The sequence below is a fragment of the Cuculus canorus genome, chromosome 5 (genome assembly GCF_017976375.1).
Source record: "Cuculus canorus isolate bCucCan1 chromosome 5, bCucCan1.pri, whole genome shotgun sequence".
Lineage (NCBI taxonomy): Eukaryota > Metazoa > Chordata > Aves > Cuculiformes > Cuculidae > Cuculus > Cuculus canorus.
This window is the reverse complement of record NC_071405.1, coordinates 68,818,371-68,839,426: the sequence shown is the minus strand read 5'-3', so window position 1 is coordinate 68,839,426 and position 21,056 is coordinate 68,818,371. Positions and strand designations below refer to the sequence as shown.

Genomic DNA, 21,056 nt, shown 5'->3' with positions numbered 1-21,056 from the left:
AGCTCGGAGGGCTTGGGGATTCCCAGCCTCTGGGTTTCCGGAGGGGCAGTCAAGCTGTGGTGAGGGGAGCTTGATGGTGGAAGTGCTGGTCTGAGCCTGGCTGGCCAGGAAAGGTCAGAAAGCTGAGGAGGAAAGGTCAGAAACACCTCCTGCTGGGACCGAGCAGGAGGAGGAGGGTGGGTACGGGACAGAGATCTGCTCTCTTCGGTGGGAGCAGCGGCAGCGGTGTCGCAAGGGGCCCCATTGCTGCTCCGTGCGGCGAAGGGGAGGAGGAGGCAGCAGCCGTGTTTCGGGTGCCCGGCCACACGCCCAGGCTTGCAGGGAGGTTGCTGAGCCTCCACCCCACACCTGGGCTCCACCCGGGGAACCGCCTGCGCTCCACACGCTGCGCGGGGGCTCGCCCCGATGCCCCCCGGGGCTGGGGAGCTGTGGGGAGAGCCACGAGCTGCTCTGCTCGCTCCCTCGTGCCTTTGCAGGATGTTGGTGGCTGTGCCCGAGCTCCTTGCTCGCTTTCTCCCTGTGCAGGCAGACGTGCCTGGCCACACGTGGCACCTCGTGGGCTCTGGCAAACCCGCTTTGCCTCGGGCTCAGCTCCATGAGCTCCTCCTGCTCCACAGCTGTGTCTCTCTGTCCCTGCGCATCCCCTGGGTGCCACCACCGCATCCTTGTTGTGCTCCACCATGAGCTCCCAACAGCCGCGAGCACCCTTGGAGAGCTGAAACAGCCCTGGAGTTTCCTCCCCAAGTGTTTTATTCCCCATCTGCCAGGATCTGAGCATCTGCTGGCTTTGGGGGTGAGGATGGAGGTGGTGGGCTCAGCATCCTGCTTTGCCAGCAGAAGGCAGCCCCAATCTGGGGCTCTTTTCCCCCAGGTTTGGTACTCGTGGCCCAGGGATGTGCCGGGAGGGGACAGTGCTGGGCCGGCAGTGGGTTTGCCTTTACTCGCCTGCTGCCTGGTTTTTGAAGAGCTTTGGAAACACTTTGTTGTGGGCTCTGCCCGCTGAGCTGGGAATTGGCCTGTGGGATCCTAAAGCCGCCTTTCCTTAGGCATGGCTTTTCCAGCGGCTTTGCAGCCAGGCAGGTTGGCAAAGCATTGGAGCGGGCAGCGAGCTGCTGCTGTGATGGTGCAGCCATTGCCACAGTGCCAGCCCTGCCAGGTGGGTTTTCCTTCCAAAACCCTGGGAATAACACGGAGCCGGCCCATGGTGTCTGCTCGGGGCAGCACAACGTGAGGTTTTTTGTTTCTCCAGCAGTGGCCGATCTGCCACTGGGGACCATAGGGGACCACGAGGAGCCTCTCCAGGCGTTGGAGCCCCAGGTGACAGTGGGGTATAGGCAGGTCCCCACTTTTAGAGGAGCAGCCCCGGTGCTGGGGTGAGCCTTCCTGCCCTGAGATGCTCCGAAGGCATCGAGGCTTCTTCGGGCAGCGGAGGCGAGCACCAACCCGGAGCAGCCTTGCTCTAGAGCTGCCCCAGTGGTGGGGCTGAGCGAGGTCGGGGGGACCACAGGAGAATCCCTGGCACCTCCAGGCTGAGAATGGACCAAGCATGCCAGCAGTGACCGGGTGGAGAGTCCTGTGCCAAGGTTTGTCGGGGGGGTCACCTCTCGGCAGCCCCCAGTGAGTGCCGGGTGCAGCGCAGAGCCCCAGCTGTGGTGCCGGTAGAATCGATGGCCCCCAAACTGGTTTGGCCCGTTCCAAACGCTCCCTCTTGGCTTATCTGCCTTCAAAGGGCTCCTGCTCCATCCCACGCATACAAACACGCTCCCTGCAAACCCCTGAGGGACCCCCCACCTCTGCACCCCAAAACCCATCCCACCCCCCAGCGCTGCCTCCCCTCCACCTCCCCTCGGCAGCCCCAAGACCGTGGGGTGCTGTGGAGCTCAAGGGCGTGCGGTGGAAGGGATGTGTTGGACCATGGCCATGGTGGTGGGACCAAAAGCGACTTTTTGGAGCATCACAAAGAGGGCTGATGTGTGAGATGGGGCAAACGGGACCCCTGGGCACCCTGTTGGCATTTTGGCTGTGCCAAGGCATTCGTGGAGCTGCCACAAGCCCCAAAAGCGCAAACTTGGCTGCGAGGCGAGCGGGTTTGGAGCGCACATGCAAAACAACGGCGAGGAGACTGGTTGGGTAAGCTCCCGGGGCGGGTCTGCGCCGTGGCCCCACGCCTGCCGCACCGGCCCCGCCACAGTCGGCATCACCCACCCCGTGCCAGGGCACCCGTGGAGCACCCAAGGGTGCACCCGCCACCCCGCGAGGATGCTGCAGGGCAACGGCCCTCCGGCACCACCCAACAAGGTACGTGGCGGGCAGTCCTGCATGTGTCAGCGTCGTTGTCCCCATGTGGGTTCCCAGGGAAAGCCAGTGGCACCCACCGTGCCATCGGTCCCTAGGGTGGAAGGGGACAGCATGGGTGCTGGATCCAGCAGCTGCCAGCTCGTGGCCACCACTGGCCAAGAGGTTTTCTGTCCCTGCTCTCCTCATGCCTCAGTTTCCCCAGCGTGGCTCGTGGTACATGTGCCGCGTTAGCCACTCCCTGCTCAAAGTGCCGGTGGCACCAGCAGCTGCAGGCTTCCCTGGGGACCCGGATTTGGGGACAGGCACCCTGTGGTGCTCGGGGGGTGAGAGAGGATGGGGTGCGTCTGCAAACTGGGGTTTCCCTGGGGACGTGGCTCTCTCTGACCACGGCGGGAGGGAGATGGGTGACCCCAGGCTGGGGGGTTAAACAGCTGCTTTAGGGACCCCCGGGCTGACTTTATTTGACCCTGTGCCATTGTCACCCTGCCTGTGGCCGGATCCCCTTCGGAATTCCCCAATTTTGCTCCAGATATGAGGATTTTGTTCCCAATTTTCTGATTTTCAAGCATCCCTGCTCCCATCTAACACTTTTCACTATCAACGAGCCACTTCATGAGGCCAGTGCTGCCGGTTTTGTCTTCAAACCTGCCTTGACCCCTCCCCAAGACCCCCCAGATCCATCCCTCAGCTGCAGGGCAGGGTTGTGGCAGAGCGAAAGGGGTTTGGAAGGGAGGCAGAGCCTGGGAGAATGGGGATCACAGTGGGCTTGGGGGCTCTGGGGGCCATCCCCAAGACCCTCAATGCTGGCACAGGGACAACAGGCAAGCATGGGCTTGCATGGTGAGCGATCCACCCTCTCCTGGGGGGAACCCGTGATTCATACGGGCTCGGAGGCTTGGGAGCGCCCCGCTCAGCTCTGCCAAACTCGGCGCACCCGCCAACGCTGCCTGGCTGGGTGGGGGCATGGGGGGAGAAGATGGGGGGCCCTTGGGTGCTGTATCCCAAAAGGGTCAGGTGGGATCCCTGGGCAAAGAATCTTAGAATCCTGGAATGGTTTGGATTGGAAGAGACTCAAATCCCACCCAGTTACCCCCCCTGCCATGGGCAGGGACACCTCCCACTGGATCAGGGGCTCCAAGCCCCATCCAACCTGGCCTGGAACCCCTCCAGGGATGGGGCAGCCACTGCTGCTCTGGGAAACCTGAGATCTCATCTAAGTCTTCCCCCTCCCAATTTAAAGCTGTTCCCCCTCATTCTGTCGCTCCAGGCCCTTCTAAAAAGCCCCTCCCTGGCTTTCCTGGAGCCCCTCTCAGCCCTGGAAGCTGCTCTAAGGTCTCCCCACAGCCTTCCCTTCTCCAGGCTGAACAGCCCCAACTCTCCCAGCCTGGCCTCGGACAGGAGCTGCTCAGCCCTCGGATCATCTCCGTGGCCTCCCCTGGACCTGTTCCAACAATTCCAGCTCTTTCTTATGTTAGGGTTACCAGAGCTGGACACAGGCTCCCAGAGCGGAGCAGATGGACAGGATCCCCTCCCTCCCTGCTGGTCCCACTGCTCCGGATGCAGCCCAGGACACGGGTGGTTTCTGGGCTGGGAGGACTCGTTGCCGGCTCTTGTGGAGCTTTTCCTTGCCAGGCGGGTTCCCCCATTGCCCCCAGCCCTTCTCGGGGCTGCTCCCCATCAAGAGGGGGCTCCCAATAAAAAGAGGGGGCTCCCAGTAAACCATGAAGTCCCAGGTACGATGTGATGATGGCACGGGGCTTGCAGCCCGCTGGGGTTTGGGAAGGCCGTCAAGGTAGGGATCGTCACCCCAAAACACGCGCCCGCAGCTCTTGCCGCTCCGCCCTGGCGTTGGGCGCTGCTCCTGCTGACGGCGGCACATTCCTTCGGGTCGGCCGCCCTTTTCACCCTCCAAGGAAGCCCCGATGCTGTCCCGGTGCTGCCGTCAGCATCCTGGTGGTGTCGTCACCGGCTGTCAGAGGTGCGGCCGGCAGAGCCCATCCCGCTGCTGCCAGGCGGGTTCGGCGCGGTGACACCACGCGCTGAGCTGTGCCGAGCCGAGGTCGCGTCGCCACGCTCGCCTTCAAACAACCAAAGGCAGTGCCGGCTCCTGAGGCCGCTGCGCTGTGCCGGTGGGCAGCGAGGCCCGTGCCCAGCACAGAGCCCAAATGCAAACGGGGCTGAGACCGGGCACAACTCGGTGCAGGAGTGAGCGGCTCAGTTAGCGAGTCAGGGCCAGGGAGAGCAAGGCAAAACAGCTCCATGGGAATGCCGGGAGCTGTTCCTGAGTGCTGAGGGCCGGGGGGACGCTGTGCCCCCGTCCTGGCTGTGCCGGGGTCGTCCGGGGCGGCTCGTCGGGTGGAGTGAGCCTAATTGGTACCTGTGCAGCAGCAGCGGCTGAGTCACCCTGTGTTCAGCCCTGCCGGCGCTCAGCCACCCCCTTCTTCTTTCGATGAGCATTGTTGTTGTTTTTTAATTCCCCGGCTGATCTGAAAAGCAAAGCAGGGGGACCCTGGCCACTAATTACTGCCAATTAGCCCCTGCTCCCGCCCTTTGGCAGCCGAGGGGTCTGGGGCAGCGGTGGGGCTGCCTGGGGGTCAGGGTTCTCCCAGGAGGTGCCTGGTGGTTTGGGGGGGCTGCTCAGGACTCAGCGGTGGGGACATGGGGGGGCCAGGGGCCAGCTGAGGACCTCACCCGGGGGGTGTCCTGGGAGGCTTTGAGGGGGGATCCAGGGCTTGCTAAAGGGACAACGTGGGGGTCTAGTGCTCACCGGCGGGGCCACGTAGGGGTTTTGAGCTTGCCAGAGGGTCAGTGTTGGGGGTACAGGACATGCCAGGGGACAATGTTGGGGGTCTGAGGCTCATTGGGGGGCCATGTGGGGGTCCAGGTCTTCCCAGAGGGACAATGTTGAGGGTCCAAGGTTTGTTGGAAGGACAATGTTGGGGATCCAGGGCTTGCCAGGGGGGGAATGTTGAGGGTCCAAGGTTTGTTGGAAGGACAATGTTGGGGATCCAGGGCTTGCCAGGGGCACAATGTTGAGGGTCCAAGCTTTGCTAGAAATACAATGTTGGGGGTCCAGGGCTTGCTGGTGGGGTTGTGCGGGGGTGCAGGTCTTGCCAGAGGGACAGTGCTGGGGTTCCATGGGCCAGTGAGCCCTGGCTGGTGGGGCTATGGGGGGGTCCGGGGCTCTCTCAACCAGACGTGGGTAGGCGTGGGTCTCACCGGTGGGGCTGCCCAGGAGCCTGGGGGTCAGCGGGGTGCCTCCCCAAGGGGGGATCAGCCTTTAGCCACCATGGCCACAGGTGCGACCACCTGGGACCCCCGCTGCCACCCACCTCCCTGCTGCCCTCGTCCTTGCGAGGCGCCGTTGGGCGAGCGATGGCGGTGGGGCTGTCAGGGCCCCCTCCCTGCTGGCGGGGTGCGGTGGCCGAGGCGTGGCGGCGGCGGGGCGGGCTGGGAGCCTCCCTTCGGCTTCAGGGAAGCAGCCGCCGCGCTCACCTGCGCAGGCTGGCCTGGCTCTCCTCGGCTCGCCTCGCCTCGGCTCGCCACCACCGTGCCGCCATGCAGGACGCCACTAACGCCTTCCTGCTGTCGGCTCTGCAGCCCGAGGCCGGCGTCTGCTCACTGGCCTTGCCCTCGGACCAGCAGCTCGACGGCCGCAGCGGCGAGGCGGCCGAAGCCCAGCGGCTGCGCAGCGCCCGCGTCCAGGAGCAGGTTCGCATCCGCATGATGCTGAGGGGGCAGGCGGCCGCCCGCCACGACGACCACGACGACAGCAGCAGAGGTGGGAGAAACCCCGTGCCCTCGTGTGCTCACGCGTCGGTGACCCTCGGCCCCTGGCTCGGCGTGGGGGTGGCGCCCGCCCCGCCGACCCCCCGAGCACCCCTGGTGCCCCCGGCACCGTCCGCGAGCCCGCCGGCAGCCGCCTTCCCCCCGCACCCTGGGCTCGCTTCACCGCCCTGGGGCTGTGCCTCAGTTGCCCCTGGGGGGGTCTGCACGCGGGGGTCCCGTCCCCCAATTTGGGCTGGGGAGGGGGTGGTTTTTTGTGGTAGATCCCTTCCTGGCCCCCGCCAGCCTCTGAACTGCGCCGCTGGCCGGGCTCCAAGCGCCTCCATTTAACGTCTGCGCGGCAGCCTCCGCCCTGCTGCTTCACCCATGGCGCGGGGCTGCACCCCGATCCCCGGCGCTGGGGAGACACCCCGCTCAGCCGGCACAGGGCTGTGTCAGGCTGCCGTCCCCACCGTGGCTGGAGGCTTCGTCCCTGTCACCACCACAGCTGGTGGCTTCGTCCCTGTCACCACCAGGGCTGGTGGCTTCGTCCCCATCCACCACTGGCAGTGGTGGCTTTGTCCCTGACCGCGTCGTGGTAGTGAGGTGAGACAGTGGCGTGGGGGCACCCAGGGCCCTGCCAGCTCCTTTCCCCAGGGTGACGGAATGAGGACCATCTTTGGGGGGATGCCTGGGCTGCTGACTCAGCTACGGTGCTATTGTGTGCCCACCAGGGTGACAATTACTGTCCTCTCTGTTGGGGCACAATGAAAGGTGGAAAGCCCGCTGCTCAGCACCACTGCCACCTTTCCTGCTCCCTGTACCCAGCAGGCGAAGGCAATGTCCTCCTGCTTGCCATCCTCCTTGATGCCACCAGCATTGCTGTAGCCCCCGCCGGGATGTGTTTGGTCTCGGTCCCCCAGACCAGCCCGGTGCTCACGTTGCCCCCTCCGTCTCTGTCCCGCAGGCGGTCAGTATGGCACAACCCTGCGGTCCTCCTTCAGCTCCCGCTCCCAGAGCAATGGCCTGGACCCCAAAGCCCCGGTATGTACTGGAGGGTTGGACCCCCATGCCACACTGGTGTCCATCACCGTGGCAGCTGGGGATGGTGGCCAAGACCCAATGCTGGCTGTAGCTTTGGCTGTGCCAAGGCTCTCGGCTCCATCTCTCCCTCTCCCTGTGTTGGGGATGGAGGGCTAGGATCACCGGCAGCCCCTGACCCCCAGCTTTGCCCCGCAGCTCTATCAGCCACTGCCCAAGAAGGATTTTGGCACGCTGAAGGGCAGCAGCTGGTCCTCGCGCTCAGCCGTCGACCTCACCCCACACAAGAGGATGGCGACCATCAGCAATGGGGGGTTGCCAAAGGGCCGGGGCTACGGCGCCGGCTACGCCGCGTCACAGGTAGCCAACACCTCGCCGCGGCCCAGCTCCTTCCACGAGCGCAACTACCGGGCACGGCAGAACTTCGACACGCTGTCGCTGCGCTCCCTGCGGCTGGCCGACGGGCCCCTGCCGCCCAGCGCCGACGACCGCTACAGCGTCATCTCGGAGCAGCTGGACCCCATGGGGCACCGCTCCCTCTACAAGAGCCAAGGCAACGGCGGCTTTGCCCGCTCCTACACCTTCGAGAGGCAGATGAGTGCTGGCTCCAATGCCAAAGCTGCCCCCGACTGGCTGGATGGCAGCGAGGTGACCCAGAGCCGCACTATCCGGGCACCCGCCATGCGCACGCTCCAGCGATTCCAGAGCAACAACCGCTCGCGGCTCAGCACCGGCTCCTTCGGGAGCATCCAGGCAGCCTCGCAGATGGGCGTCGGGAGCTCCTACCTGGGGATGGGGGAGCACAGCTCCCGCGCGCCCTCCGTGCGCAGCCTGGCCGAGTCCAGCCACCGCCTGCAGGACCAGCGCGCCATGGAGATGTACAATGGGCACAGCACACTGCTCAGCCACCAGTCAGGAGGGTGAGTGCCGGTGGGGCTGCTCCGACACAGGATTAGTCCCTGTCCCCCCATAGTCACTCGGCCAGTTGAGGGCAAACCCCTCCATCTCTTGCTTGGCAGTGCCTTGCTGCCAGGGATGCGGGAGGAGAGGTGGGATGGTGGGCACAGTTTAGCCCCATAGTGATGGACCACAGCATTGGTTGACCTCCATGTGTGTCCTGCACGTGGCCTGAGCTTCTCTCACGGACACAGCTGAGACGTGAGGTGGAAAGATGCTCATCTCTGAAGTCCCGTGCCCCAAGAGCATGGTGGGGAGGGTGATGGGTTGATGGGTCTCCCCTGAGACACAGTGGGATGCAAAGGCGGAGGATCCCTGTGGGATGCTCTGCTTGGGCTCTTCCTCACCTGCCTGTGGCTTCCAGGTTTGACGACATCGACCTGCCCTCCGCAGTGAAATACCTGATAGCCAGTGACCCCAACCTGCAGGTCCTGGGCGCTGCCTACCTCCAGCACAAATGCTACAGCGACAGCAACGCCAAGAAGCAGGTGAGCAACCAGGAGCCCAAGGAGAAGGGGCTGTTCCCAGCCCTTCTGCCGTGGTGGGGCACCCCAGGCAGAGCGGAGGAGCTGGAAGGAGCCTCGAGCTGAACGGGAATGCGTCTGGGCGTCTCAATCCAGCCGGACTCTCCCCTCCCAGGCCCGCAGCCTTCAGGCCATGCCCAAGCTGGTGAAGCTGTTCAACAGCCCCAACCAGGAGGTGCAACGCCACGCCACGGGCGCCATGCGCAACCTCATCTACGACAATGCTGAGAACAAGCTGGCACTGGTGGAGGAGAACGGCATCTACGAGCTCATGCGGACGCTGCGGGAGCCCGACGATGAGCTCCGCAAGAACGTCACAGGTTGGGGACAGTGGCAGGGGTGGATAGGGGCCTTCCTCCCCTGGTGATGGCACATGGTCACCCCATCCCATCAGTAAAGCTGGGGCGGCACTCTATGGGGGGTGACCTCTTTGCATCACTGTTATCCCCCTTGTCCCGTGGCTGCTCCTGGCTGTGGGTGGTTGGTGAAACCCCCCCCGAGGAGCTGGGTCAGGGTGTAAGTGCTCTCCAGCCATCCCTGGGACTGAGGATCCCCCTCCGCGCAGGGATCCTGTGGAATCTCTCCTCCAGTGACAACCTGAAGGACCGCCTGGCCCGGGACACACTGGAGCAGCTCACAGACCTGGTCCTGGTCCCCCTGTCTGGGCTGGGGGGCTCAGGTGTCATCCAGCAGAACCCCTCAGAGGCAGAGATCTTCTACAACTCCACGGGCTTCCTCAGGTATCTGCTCTGGGTCAGCTCTGACCCTCTCCAAGTGGTTTGGGTGGAGGAGGAGACACCATCTGTGCTGCGTACATAGGGAGCAACGTCACCAGGGCCCATTTCTGAGGTCCCCATCCCTTGCAGCACTTGAGCACCAGCACAAAGCTGTCAGCCCCACAGGAGGGTTGTTAGCTGCTCTCCTCGTAGTGGTGACTGGTGGCAGGAATGGGATGGCCACAGGGTGCCCCTTCTCGCCGTGATGGACCCACGTTCCCTGTGCAGGAATCTCAGCTCTGCCAGCCAGCAGACCCGGCAGAAGATGCGCGAGTGCCACGGGCTGGTGGATGCCATGATCCACTATGTGAACAGCTCCCTGGAAGTGGGCAAGTCCGAGGACAAGGTGAGCCATGGGTGCTGGGAGGGTTTGGGTGCTGCTCCCTCTCTGCTGGCAGCCACTGGGCCATCACGGTGCAAAAGCACATCTGGGTGTCCCGGTGACGACACCAGCCCGGCTCCATCTGACATGCTGGCTGGAGATGCCCTGGTGGGCAGCACAAGGGCTGATGTTCTCCTGCCCCATCTCTTCTCCCAGAGTGTAGAAAATGCTGTCTGCGTCCTGCGCAACCTCTCCTACCGCCTCTACGACGAAATGCCCCCGTCCTCCCTCCAGCGCCTGGAAGGCCACAGGAGGAACAACAGCAGCACGGTGACTGGGGAGCTGGTGGGCTGCTTCAGCCCTCAGAGCAAGAAAGCACGAGAGGTCAGTGGTGGGGAAGCAGTGGGCACCGTGACACTGTGTCACCCGGGGTGGGGTCGGCATGGGGAAGCTGGGGACGCCGGGGTGGAGGTGGACGCTGGGCGATGGGTGAGACACATGGGTGAGCTCAGCAGAGGATGAATAAGGTGTGTGGGTGAATCAGGGTGCTTAACCCCAGCTTTTCCATGCCATGGGATGTGACACAGCCTGGGAGACCTGCTGGGTCACTGCCAGCATGGAGCTGCCCAACGGTTGAAGGACACAGGGAGAAAGGGACACCAGCAGCGAGGGATGCTGCAGAGGGGACAAGTCTAACGGTGCCATCCCCATCCCCCCAGCACTACCTGAATGCAGACATCGTTACCTTCACGGAGGTCTCTAAGGACCCCAAGGGCATGGAGTGGCTCTGGAACCCACAGATAGTGGGCATCTACAACCGGCTGCTGCAGCGCTGCGAGCTCAACAAGCACACGACAGAGGCGGCCTCAGGCGCCCTGCAGAACATCACTGCCGGGGACCGCAGGGTGAGAGCACAGAGGGGAATGGCCCTTGCAGCTCGTCCCATCTTGCCTGGTTGTCCCCAGCACCTGGCCAGCTGCAGCCATGCCCGGGGAGGGGACACACCTCACTGTGTGTCGGCACCAACCTTTCCTGTGTGGGGAATGTGGCCATCATGGTACTGGGCTTGGGTCGCCCTGGCTTGGCCCTGCTGAGCAAGAGGAGGAGGATGGGGTGGGAGGAGGACGGTGGGGTGGGAGGAGGAGGCGGCAGCCGGTGGGTCCCTGGCAGGAGTCTCCAAGCGAGTATTTGCCTCGGCAGTGGGCGGGCGTGCTGAGCCGCCTGGCCCTGGAGCAGGAGCGCATCCTGAACCCCGTGCTGGACCGCGTCCGCACCGCCGACCACCACCAGCTGCGCTCGCTGACCGGGCTCATCCGCAACCTGTCCCGCCATGCCCGCAACAAGGATGAGATGTGTGAGTGCCAGGGAGGGACGGGCTGGGATGGGGCCATGGGCAGCAGCAGGATGGATGCTCTCCACCCTTTTCCTCCTTGGTCTGGCCACCAGTTGCCTCCAGCAGTATCTCAGCACCTTCCCACCTGCTGCATTTCTGCTCACAGCTGCGAGTGTGGTGGCCGGTGCATCACCAGTAACCAAACATGTCCAACACGTTCTGCTCTGCTCCAACCCCGCTGTCTCCCTTGGCTTTCCCCTTGGCCCCCAACTCCTCTCCTGGGTGCCAAGGAGTCTCAGTAGGAACTCCAGAGAGCAAAGGGCTTGAAAAGCTCACTGGTGCCCTGCAGGCCCTATCAATGCCCCTGGGAGACTGCAAGGTTCATCCCCAGGCTGCCGCGTGCCTGCCGCTGGGTCTGGTCACCAGCCCTGATGTGATACCTTTGTCCTCCAGCGACCAAGGTGGTCAGCCACTTGATCGAGAAGCTGCCGGGGAGTGTTGGGGACAAGGTACCACCCGTCGATGTTATCGTGAACATCATTGCGGTGCTCAACAATCTGGTGGTGGAGAGCCCCATGGCTGCCCGCGACATCGTGTACTTTGATGGCCTCAGGAAGCTCTTCTTCATCAAGAAGAGGAGGGACAGGTGAGAGCTCCCTGTCCACTCTGCCACCCCAGCTTGCACTGGGGATCCAGTCCTGCTCTCCCCTTCCTCCCCTGGTCCAGCGAGATGGAAGAGGGTCACATCCAGTCTTGCTTCCCAAGGCTTCGTGTTGGGAGTCCCCACACGGGCTCAGAGTGGCCTCGTGGCCACCTTCCAGCTGTTTGCCACCTCCTTGGGACAACTTACATGGGGTTACCATCGCTGCAGCCATCTTCTTCCCATCTGGGTGCCTCTCACTTCTCCTGCCAGGAGCGTTTGCCCATTGTGGTTGGTTCCAGCCTTTAGTCTTCTGCCTCTTCCTACCAGTGTTAAGTCCTCAGCCCCTCCAGACCCTTCTGGGGTGGGATCCTTGGGCTGATGGGCACCATTGCACGCCGAGCAGTACCCAAAGCTCATTTCATTCTGTCCCTGTCCCAGCCCAGACAACGAGAAGTCCTCCAGAGCAGCAGCCAGCCTCCTGGGCAACATGTGGCAGTACACCAAGCTCCACCGGGACTTCAAGATGGTACGTACATGCTCCGGGGCTTCCTCCAGCCAGCGGGATCCTGGGGGGCATCTGGAAGGGGGATCCCAAGGGAGTCGGGGCTGGGGGCTTCATCCCACATCACCCAAACGCTTCCAGGCATGCAACAGGCCCTGACTCCAGACCTTCCCCTGTGTAAGGAATGGGGAGGTCCCCAGAGCATCATCCCTGGGGTGGCACCTGCAGGAGCCGGGTGGGGACAGCCCCGTGCCTGGGGTGGGGACAGAGTGGCCCTGGCAGTGCCGGAGCGGAGCAGGTTTGTGTTTGCGCTCCCTGCGAGGTGTGGGCAGGGGTGTCCTTGGGTGGGACAGTGCTGGCGTCCCCGCAGTGTGACCTCGTATGGCCTCGTGCCTCCCTGCAGAAGGGGTACCGCAAGGAGGACTTCCTCGGCCTGTGAGGACAACGCCGGGATCCAGACTGCCCAGCCCCATCTCTCCCCCCGGGATGCTCCTCGCTGCCAGCCGTGCCCTGGGGAGGATGCTCGCCGACGGACCCTCGCTCCATAGCGTAGACCCCACTGCGTCCCTCACGCCTTCGCCGTATCCTCCTTCCCTGGGCGGGGGACACTTCTCCTCTTTCTCCTGCCACAGCCTTAAACCCCATGACAGCCTCTGGCTCTGCTGTGGGGCCCTGCTGGGATGCCCATGAGTTGGGACCACCACAGTGGCACCCAAGGGTGCTCAGCCCCCAGGGACACTGCTTGCTCCTGGGGAACAGGCTGCAAACTCAGCTTGTCCCATGGCTCAGCAGAGGGGCAGGAGCTGCAGGGCTTTGGGAATGCTGGTGGGGAAGGGGTTTCGGGGGGCACCCGTGCCAGCTCCCCAAGCCGCAGCACACCGGGTGTGGGGAGGGTGCGGGTGCTGCGCTGTGGGTCGCACCATGGGTTGCACGTGCTCTGCCCTGGCTGGGCAGGGACGGGGCTTTGCATAGCTCAGGGGCTTTTCAGGACATCTGAGGTGGCTTCCCAAGGTTTCACAGGGCTGGTGCCACAGCTGTGAGGAGCTGGGAAGCTGCGCTGGAGACGCGGTGCTGAGCTCCCCCCTTTACCGGGGCTGTGGTCGAGGCTGCTCATGCTCTCGTTTCAAGAAGCTGGGGGGTGTCAGAGCCACCTCACCCCATCTGTACACCCCGCAGGGACCATCGCGGTGAGGGCAGAGCAGCCACTGCTCTGCTCGGGGCTGGGCCAGGCTGGTGCTGTGTAAGCAGGATGAGAGCAGGGTGGGGTGATGCCCTCGGTGCCCGCTGTGGCTGGCGCAGGTGGGGCAGCAGGGCCAGAGCTCTCCTTGCGGTGGTGCGCGGGTGGGCTGCGGGGTGGCTTCGCTCTGCCGGCAGGGTTGGGGCTGGGTGGGGAGTCCCTGCGCTTGGGGGGCAGAGCACCCCGACTGGGAAATGAGGTAGAGTAGGTGCAGGGGTGGGAGGGCAGGGGGGACCGGGCAGCGGTGCCAGGAGGGGCCACATCTCAGTCTGGTGTGACCCTCTCGGTGTGCTGGCATCTGGCACGGTCCGGGCTGGATTGTCACGCTATGTTTGTCCCCTCCAGTCTCTGTGTACAAACTCCGTGAGCCCCTCGTGTCCCTGAAATAAAGGCCATGAATGACACCCACTTGCCGGAAAGCTGGAGGGAAGGAGAGCGTCCTGTGGGACAGGCGTGAGTGTGAGGTCACCACCCTGCTCGCTGTGTCCAGGCGTTGCTTCCAGTCAGCGTGGTGAGGATGCCAGCAGGAGGACGGGGTGTTGGTGTGGGGACAGGATGCTACACAGGGTCAGGATGTGCTGCAGTGAAGGGACATGTAAGAAGGATATGGAGCTGTTGGAACAGGTCCAGAGGAAGGCTACAAAGATGATCGGAGGGCTGGAGCACCTTCCTTATGAGGACAGGCTGAGAGAGTTGGAGTTGTTCAGCCTGGAGAAGAGAAGGCTCAGAGGAGATCTTATAGTGACCTTCCAGTACCTGAAGGGGCTACAGGAGAGCTGGAGAGGGGCTGTTCATAAAGGCTTGTGGGGATAGGACGAGGGGGAATGGGTATAAACTGGAGAGGGGCAGATTCAGACTGGACATTTAGGAAGAATTTCTTCACCATGAGAGTGGTGAGACACTGGCCCAGGTTGCCCAGGGAAGTTGTGGCTGCTCCATCCCTGGAGGTGTTCAAGGCCAGGTTGGATGGGCCCTGGGCAGCCTGATTTAGTGTGATGTCCCTGCCCATGGCAGGGGAGTTGGAACTGTATGATCTTTAAGGTCCATTCCAACCCAAACTATTCTATGACACAGCACAGTGCTGCCCATCCCACTGCCCATGGTAGGGAGAGACCCACCAAGTCTGCACCTGCAGATGGACAAGACCTGCTCGGAAGAGCAGCATTTTATTGCCACAGGGGGTGCGTGGGAGAGGGGGTGCTGCAACTGCTCCTGTTGGGCAGTGAGGCTCCTGCTGGGAGTGAGGCAGGGGCATGTTCCTCCTTAGAGGGCATCACCCATCCCAATGCTCGTCCATCATGCAGGGAAAATATCCCTGCCATCCATGTAGAGGAAGGGGGAACCCAGCACGAAGTGGTCCCAGGCACTGCAGGCAGGGGTGTCGCCTGGTGATGGTTTTCCACCATGGAGTGTGTTGCCAGAAGGAGCCAGCTCCTATCTTTCCCACCGAGACCTTGGTTTAAGTCCCATTTCAAAGCCAAGGCTCCTCTGGCCAAGGTCTGGGTCCACTCAGATGTCATCCTCCGTCACCAGGCAGTAGAAGTCTGTGCGAGCGCTGTAGTTGCGCGATCCCAGATCTGAGATGTCGAGCTCAGATCTTTGGCCGTCTCTCAGCCGTGCGTCCTCTGTCACACCGGCAGACGGAGCCACAGGGGTGCGGGGGCCACCGATGCGGGGAGGCGGGGGGCTTCTGAAAGCCCCTCGGAGGCCTGGAAGGAACGGGGAGTTGGGGTTTAGGTGGCGGGGAAGGGGAAAACTCATCCCTCCCACCACGGGGACACAAACCTGTACCGAGGTCCCCGTCTGGGTGGAGGTCTTCACTGGTGTCCAGGTAGCTGCTGTGCAGGATCAGCATTGGGTCCTTGTCCTCCATGAGCTGGGTCTGCGGGTCCCCCATGGTCCCCTGGAAGGACACCTTGCGGGGCAGGGCCAGGCACAGCTCCTTCCAGAAGTCCGACGAAGGGGTCTGCATGGGATGAGGAGGACACGAGCTACCTTGGGATCACCACAAAGCCAAGGCCAGCCCCGTACGGAGCTGGGGAAGCCTTTGTAGGGCTCGGCTCATTCTTCCCAGCTCTGGGAGCTCAGCCAAGGTGAAGGCTGTGCTCCTGGCGTGGCAGCGCCCGTGGAGAAACCAGCCCGACCTGCTGGAACGCTCCCAGCCTGGCCCTGCAATGGCCACAGCAGCCACGGGCAAAGCTTCACGCTGAGGCTTCGCGCTGGCGCCTCGGCTGGGGGACCCCATAGCGGCACGGTGCTCCTGATACAGCAAGTTTGGGGAGCGAGCACCCAGCTCTGGGGCTGCGTCTGCTGGTTGTTTACAATTGCCTCCAAAAGACAGGTGCTCCAACCTGCTTTTTCGGAGCAGTGAAGCCCAGGGAGTGTCCTTGGAGCATCCCCGGGAGGCCGACACAGCCCGGGGTGCCGGGGATAAGAGTCGGGGTGCCGGTGGGACGGGATCCTGCTCGGTGCTCACCATGGAGCCAGCTCGCCACACCAGCAAGGTGATGGAGCTCCGGTGTTGCTTCAGCAGGCTGATGGCAGGGTGGGAGATCTCCCGGTACTGGCTCTCGAAGACAATGAAGATGGGTTTCTTGGAAAGCTCCAGCAGCCTCCATAACCCTTCCCTGCGAGACAGGAGCGTGGGAGGAAGGTGAAGGCTGTGCCGGCTCCTCTCGCCAGGGAGCAGGCGGGAGCTGCTCCTACCTGAAGCTGCTGTTGCACCAGTCTTGCTCCAGGTACGCGATGGAGAGAACCACGATGAGACGCCGGCACCGGCTCACGTTCATGATCAGGTCGGCCGATGGCTCTGGAGGCAGAGGGGTTTCAAGAGGTGCTGGTGTCGCCCCTCTGCCTGACCCCGCGCGGGTCGGTGCCTACCTGCGTTAGGCAGGATGGTTTGCTCATCCAGAAAGAGCTTGTAGCCGTAGCGGTTCTCCAGCTGTGGCTTCACAATGAAGTGGACAAACTTGCGGTCATCTGGGGCGGTGGTGTGGGAGACGTAGGCATCGTACAGCTTCCCATCTGGGGAGAGCCGTGGGGACAGGGCAGTGTGATGCTGAGCTCTGCACCTCGGTGAGCCCCTGGCCCCAGGGAGGCCTTCCCCTCCACCTCCGTGCCCCTCCCTGGTGGCTCACCATTGATCTCCAGCTCGCCGTAGCGGTTCCGGTACCAGAGGAGCACACTCAGGCGGCAGCGGACATAGAGCCCAGCCAGGAGCAACAGGAGCGCCAGGACCATGAGGGCTGCCAGCACCGCAGGCACGTGCCCCACCGCCTCTGCAAGGACAGGGAAGGGCACAGTGAGTGTGGCTGGTGGCCCCTGGCCAGGATTTTCCAGGTTTGCACCGTGTTACACTGCCCTGGGAGAGTTAGCAAGGATCCCCGTGGAGCTGCCATTCCTGCCCCCTGCAAGCAGGACCACCGTGGAGGTGTCCCTTCTCTTCCCCGGTGTGTCCCTACCCACTCGCCGCAGGGTGAAGGTGGCTGTGGCGTTGCTGACCCAGCAGGCAAACACTCCGAAGTCGGCATCGTGCGTGAGGTTGAGCTGCAGGACGCTGGCGAGGAGCCTCTCCGAGGCATTCTGGGCAAACCTGGAGGGAGATGGGGCCACTGTGGGTTGGGTTGTGTGCTGAGCCACCCCAAGAGACAGACAGACGGATGGACCCCAGCGTGGGCTCCTTACCAGGCGGTGTCCTGGCTGCTCTCGCCGCCCAGCCGCTGCCCGTCCTTGCTCCAGGTGGGGATGGGCTCGCAGGGCTCAGCTGCTGCCCAGCGCACGGTGCAGTTCAGCGCGACCTGGCTCCCCAGCGCCAGCTCCAGTGTCTCATTGGTGGCCGGGACGAGGATTTCAGGGGGCACGCTGCAGAGGGCTGGGGGCACAGCAGGAAGGAGGGGTTGGGTGGGAAAGCTGATCCAGCTCCTGGCTGGGTAGGCAACTGCTGTAGCCTTCCTGGCTTCCCCAGACAAACAAGCTCTGCTGCAGGGAGCTGGCAGTGAGCGACATTTGTGGCTGTTTTGCAGCAGGCTGAGCTGTTCTGCGGGGCTGGGATGGACCCCAACCACCCCCCACCAGGCAAAGCGAGCAAGACCCCAGCCATGCCCGCAGCAAGGGGTCCTTGCCAGCTGAAAAGGGGTGAAAGGTTTGGGTTTGCCGCCTACCTGCCATGGCACGCTCAGGCAGTGTGCACGGAAGCTGCTGGCATCACAGCAGGCCCTCACGGTGTGGTGTCTTCCAGGGGGCGAAGTCCTCCTGCCACTGCCACAGGGCGGGCAGGACCTGGAACAGGTCAGAAACGGCTCTGTGAGCATGGGCTGCTCCGGGCTGGGCTGGCACAGGGATCACCTCAGTGGTCCCCATCGGTCGGGGGCGGCGGGTGCTGCTCTAGGGTAAAGCCACAGCCAGGTCCCTGCCATGGCTTGGTGGCCACCGTGCCACCTGCCCTCCCCATGCCGTGACAGCGTGCAGCCTGGCTTTCCCAACCGTGAATTTACAGGCGGGAGGTGATTAATGACCAACCCAGGGCTGCAGAACACTCAGAGCGTGGCTCGGGCTCGAGCCAGGGGCCAGTGAGGGGAAAGGAGCTGCGCTCAGCTCAGCTGCAGGGCGGGCAGCACCTCCCCGTGACACTGGGGCGCTGGGCTCCCAGCAGGACAACCTTCACGCTACCACCACCCTGTCTTGGCCGCTTCCAGCCTGACGTGCCCATTGGAATTGCTAATTAAACAGCGGGGCGGTTTATTTATAGCAACACAGGCTCCCTATCTCGTGAGCCCAGGGCGTTTGGCTCCGTGTGCCTCTGCCCTGCGGCTCTGCCCGGAGCAGGCGTCACTGAGGCCGTGCTGCCCACACAGGCAAGCGGTGAGCGCAACGACCAGGGGGGAATCATCCCCCAGCTGGAATTGTGTGTTGGCAGCAGTGAATCATACAATTACTTGGCTGGAAAAGACCTTTGAGATCAGAGCCCAGCCGTTCTGGTCCCCTGCTGAACCATCCCTGAGCACCTTGTCTGCCCATCCTTCGAACCCTCCAGGAATGGGGACTCCACCACCGCCCCGGGGAAGCCTCTGCCAGGGATTCACCACTCCTTCTGTAAGGAAATCTTTCCTAATATCCAATCTAACCCTCCCCTGGCACAACTTGAGGCCATTTCCTCTTGTCCTGTCACTTGGTTGAAGAGCCCAGCATCCACCTCACCACAACCTCCTTCCAGGAGCTGCAGGGAACGATGAGGTCTTCCCTCAGCCTCCAGACGGAGCAGCCCCAGGTCCCTCAGCTGCTCCTCATGACCCTCGCGCTCCTGCAACAGCCGCACAGGACGAGGGGGATGAGGGCGGACGCCTCGCAGCCCACCGATAACTCACAGCTTGCACAGGAGCCGGGCTCCTCCGCCCTGAACGCCCGCAGAGCCCCTGGTGTGGGTCCTTGGCTGAGGTTGGTGTAGGAATAATAAGGAACTCCTGTTGCTGGAGTTTCTGCAGGCAGCGTGACTGTAAATACATCAGAGTGGCTGCTGGGGCCAGGAGGCATAAAAAGCTCTCTCAGCTGCCTCTTTGGCCCAGAGCTTCGTTGCTTTCGGCTGCAAATTCATTTGGGGTAACAGCGGGGATGGGGAGGCTGGGGTCATCCCTGGAGAACCCTCATCCCTGCCGGTGAGATGGGAAAGGGGGAGGCTCTGCGCTGCTCTGCCGTGACCAGGGATGGAGGCACCAGGGATGGAGGCACCAGGGATGGAGGCACCAGGGATGGAGGCACCAGGGATGGAGGCACCAGGGATGCAGGCGTGTTGCTTCCCCAGTGCCAGGCGCGGGGGAAACGGGGGGTTGAGGTACGTGAGGGACGCTTACAAGGAGATTCACACCCCGAGTAATAACTGGGTTCCTGTGCGGCCTGGGACGGGAGAGCGAGGGATGGGGATGCTCAGCCCACCCAACACAGGAACGGCACGGGAGACGCTGCACGGGGCGGCGCGGGGCTCTCTCTGCCCGGCAGCGATGCTGCGGCTCTGCTCGCTCCTGCCTGGATGGTTCGCTCGTAAACCGTTTCAGCCCCATAGTTGGAAACAAGGAAGCCTGGCGGGATGCAGACCGGGCGTCGAGGCCGGGGAGTCCCCGCACCGCTCCCGGACACCGCCGGGACACCGCCAGCTCCGGGGCACGAAATGGCGACGGACGCCCCACGGGCAGCGGGTGCCAGGGCGGAGCTGGGGTTCACGGCAGCAGCGCCGGCCCCGTTCCCCCCCGGGGCTCTCGGTGCTCGGAGCGCGGCAGAGGGAACCCCGTGGCCGTCGTGCGGCGGCGGTGGCGCTGAGGGTTCCCCGCGGCCATGGGGAAGGCGAGGCGGGTCCGGGCCGCGTGTCCCGAGGCAGCGAGCGGGGCCGGGGCGGGGGACGGCGAGGGCGCCCCGACCCCCTCCGAGACAGCAGCGACGCGGAAAGGGAAGCGGAGCTGCTTTTACCTTCGGAGCCTCCCCCGGTGCTCCGGCCGCAGGCTTCCTGCCCGGCGCCGCTGGAGCGCACCGGACCCGCCCGAGCCGGGCTGCCCTCGTCTCTCGCTTTCCTTTTTTTATTAATAATTGATTTCACCCCGTCCCCGGCTCAGCCCCGGCCTCCCCCGGGCGCCGCCGCCCCAATCGCCGGGCGCCAGGCCTGCAGGAGGGGTGTCCGTCCCTCCCTCTGCTCCACCTCCACCTGTGCCGGAAAGGAATAAATAACCCTGGGAGAGGAACGGAAAAAAAGAGAGAGGGGAAAAAAAAGGGCAAGGTCCTGGGTCAGAGCAATCCCAGCACGAACCCCGGCTGCGTGGGGAATGGAGTGGGATCAGCCCGGGGGGCACCGGGGAGCAGAGGATCCATAGGAGCCACAACGTGCGCTCCCAGTCCAGAAACCACCCGTGTCCTGGGCTGCATCCGGAGCAGTGGGAGCAGCAGGGAGGGAGGGGATCCTGCCCCTCTGCTCCGCTCTGGGAGACCCACCTGGAGCCTGTGTCCAGCTCTGGAGTGCTCAGCACAGGGAGCACATGGAGATGATCCGAGGGCTGAGCAGCTCCTGTCCGAGGCCAGGCTGGGAGAGTTGGGGCTGTTCAGCCTGGAGAAGGGAAGGCTGTGGGGAGACCTTAGAGCAGCTTCCAGGGCTGGAAGGGGCTCCAGGAAAGCTGTGGAGGGGCTCTGGATCAGGGAGGGCAGGGATGGGATGAGGGGAATGGTTTGGAGCTGAAAGAGGTAAGATTGAGGTGAGATCCGAAGCATAAATGTTTTGCTGCTCAGGTGGGGAGGCCCTGGCCCAGGGTGCCCAGAGCAGGGGTGGCTGCCCCATCCCTGGAGGGGTTCCAGGCCAGGCTGGATGGGCAGCGAGCGCTGCTCGGGCAGGAACGTCTCCCTGTGAACCAGCAGGTGGATGGGAATTGCTGCGTGGTGTGAACTCGCTAAGGGCCAATTCCTGATGCATTTAACAGGTTGTTGATAACTAAATTTAAGCTGCTTAGCACTGCCAGGTGATGTGTTCCAAAACCATCGATACCAATATGAAACCAGGCTTCTGGAAGCGAGAATATTGCTGCAGGATGAGGCGCCACTTGGTCATAGAGCTTTAATCAGGATCGCTGCTCCGGTCCAAGGAGGCACAGCAGGCGCTGGCTTTTTGCTCTTAGCCTGGGGCTGCT

The 21,056-nt window shown here is 63.5% G+C and overlaps 2 protein-coding genes across 2 annotated transcripts; one reads left to right on the top strand and one right to left on the bottom strand.

Annotated features, from left to right (window-relative positions):
• The first annotated feature begins 1,987 nt into the window (after window positions 1-1,987).
• PKP3 (plakophilin 3) lies at window positions 1,988-13,551 on the top strand. The gene is made up of 14 exons (XM_054069170.1): window positions 1,988-2,298; window positions 5,899-6,079; window positions 7,031-7,107; window positions 7,303-8,024; window positions 8,426-8,549; window positions 8,701-8,905; window positions 9,151-9,325; window positions 9,590-9,707; window positions 9,900-10,067; window positions 10,403-10,588; window positions 10,884-11,037; window positions 11,470-11,662; window positions 12,098-12,185; window positions 12,565-13,551. The coding sequence occupies exons 1-14, from the start codon at window positions 2,101-2,103 to the stop codon at window positions 12,598-12,600; spliced, it is 2,625 nt and encodes an 874-aa protein (XP_053925145.1). The 5' UTR covers window positions 1,988-2,100; the 3' UTR covers window positions 12,601-13,551.
• A 975-nt stretch (window positions 13,552-14,526) lies between these two features.
• Window positions 14,527-19,989, bottom strand: SIGIRR (single Ig and TIR domain containing). Its single transcript, XM_054067994.1, has 11 exons — window positions 19,855-19,989; window positions 18,590-18,697; window positions 17,559-17,676; window positions 17,083-17,269; window positions 16,860-16,990; window positions 16,536-16,676; window positions 16,279-16,422; window positions 16,105-16,207; window positions 15,875-16,025; window positions 15,184-15,364; window positions 14,527-15,107 (listed from the first exon to the last, which is right to left on the bottom strand). Exons 3-11 carry the CDS (start codon window positions 17,563-17,565, stop codon window positions 14,908-14,910), a joined length of 1,245 nt encoding a protein of 414 aa, XP_053923969.1. The 5' UTR covers window positions 17,566-17,676; window positions 18,590-18,697; window positions 19,855-19,989; the 3' UTR covers window positions 14,527-14,907.
• Window positions 19,990-21,056: the final 1,067 nt, after the last annotated feature.